The sequence below is a fragment of the Aphanomyces invadans genome (genome assembly GCF_000520115.1).
Source record: "Aphanomyces invadans strain NJM9701 unplaced genomic scaffold supercont1.52, whole genome shotgun sequence".
In the NCBI taxonomy this organism is placed as follows: domain Eukaryota; phylum Oomycota; class Saprolegniomycetes; order Saprolegniales; family Verrucalvaceae; genus Aphanomyces; species Aphanomyces invadans.
Genome location: NW_008580197.1, coordinates 24,791 through 26,346, shown reverse-complemented (window position 1 = coordinate 26,346; position 1,556 = coordinate 24,791). Strand labels below are relative to the sequence as shown.

Here is a 1,556-nt window from a genome sequence, read left to right as displayed (position 1 = left end):
ATCAGCACGACACTGTGAGGGCGAGTTCGGCCAACATGTCGTCAATGTCGTAGTGCTCTGCGCAGAGTTGTTCGATTTGGGCTGGTGAGAACGAGTTGCTGGCGTTGGCAATCACGTGGGCGACAGCATTTCGTTGCGCTTGCGACAGCGCTGTGGCAAAGTAGTGTTCGATCATAGCTTGCGTTTGGCGGCCATTGATCGGGCCGAGCTCGACCTTCTTGTTGACGCGGCCGGGGCGTATCAAAGCGGGGTCGAGTTTCTCCGGATGGTTGGTCGTCATGATGAGTATGCGGCCGGGGCTGTCCACGACGCCGTCCAGGACGTTCAAAAGTCCGCTTAAGTTGAGTTTGTCCTTGGGAACCCACCCCGACATGCGGTTACTCGCGAGGTTCTTGGGCCCTATGGCTGAATCATTCTCCACGTCGCCGATGTCGCCGTTTGGTTTCTCGTTGTCCTGGTCCGCGTCGCGGCGATTTCGACGGCGGCGCGGCCGCGACGACATTTTGCCCCCGGACATTCGCGCCAAGACTACGTTGGACGCACAATCGACATCCTCCATGACAAACACAATTTGGTCGAAGCGGAGCGTGGCCGGCCAATCCTCGCCATACAGACGAAACGTGAGGTCGAACATCATGTCCATCAACTCTTGGTTCGTCTTGATCTTACTCAGCGACACGTTCACGATGTGGCGCTTGGTGTATTGCGCGACGGCCTTGATCAAGCTCGTTTTGCCCGTCCCAGGGGGGCCGTGCAGGAGCAGCCCCATCTTGTACGGAAACCCCTTAACGCCAAACTTGCCGCTCTTCGTCATAAAGTTGTCCAGGAGCGACAGGAGTTTGGGCTTCTCGTCAAAGAACAAGCTATCGAACGTTTTGTCGTCGCTGAGCCCGTATCGCTTGTACTTAACGACCGCCGCAGCCGACGATTTGCCAGGCCCTAACTCCTGGGTCGCCGCCATGTACATGTACCGGGTCTTGTCTTTCTTGTGCTTGGCCACCACAGCGTCCTGGTAGCTCTGGAACGCGCGATTGACAAAGCTGTCGATGCGCTGGGTCGCGTCCGCCGCACTCGATCGAAGGATAAACGTGATGGTCGATTTCTCGAGGGATTTGCCCTGGTCTCCGTTGCTGTTTCCTCCACCGCCTTCGTCGTTTGTGACTTCGTGGTAAAACTCAAGCTCGGGCTCGATCTTGATCCATTGGTTGAGAGGGGGAAGGGCTCCGATTTTGAGTCGCTGCAGCTCGAAGCTTTCGTTCTCACCGTACGGGTCGTCGTCGTATAGATCGTCCTCACGTTCGGCTGCGTGGGCGTCATTGTCCTCTGGAGGGTTGAGGTTGTCGAGGACTTCGTATCGACCCGACTTTTTGTCCATGTCCAAGTGGTCGCTCAGGTAGATCGAAATGGCATTCTGAAGGATATGGTTGTGCTCCTCATAGTCGTGGATTATGCCCCGCGCATTGAAGTGCGTCTTGCGTTCGATGCGGCGCACGATCTCGTCGCCCTGGCGGCGAAAGAGGTCCCGGAGGGTGGCAAACTTGGTCGCGAATTGGTTG

General features: G+C 56.9%; 1 protein-coding gene across 1 annotated transcript in view; it reads right to left on the bottom strand.

The window, feature by feature from the left end:
- Position 1: 1 nt before the first annotated feature.
- The window catches only part of H310_13491 (hypothetical protein), a gene marked incomplete at both ends in the record, with an annotated part of 3,483 nt that continues 1,928 nt past the window's right edge, over positions 2-1,556 (bottom strand). The window contains one exon of the mRNA XM_008881010.1: positions 2-1,504. Coding sequence (XP_008879232.1) covers positions 2-1,504 — 1,503 coding nt within the window. The remainder of the gene's footprint in view (positions 1,505-1,556) is intronic.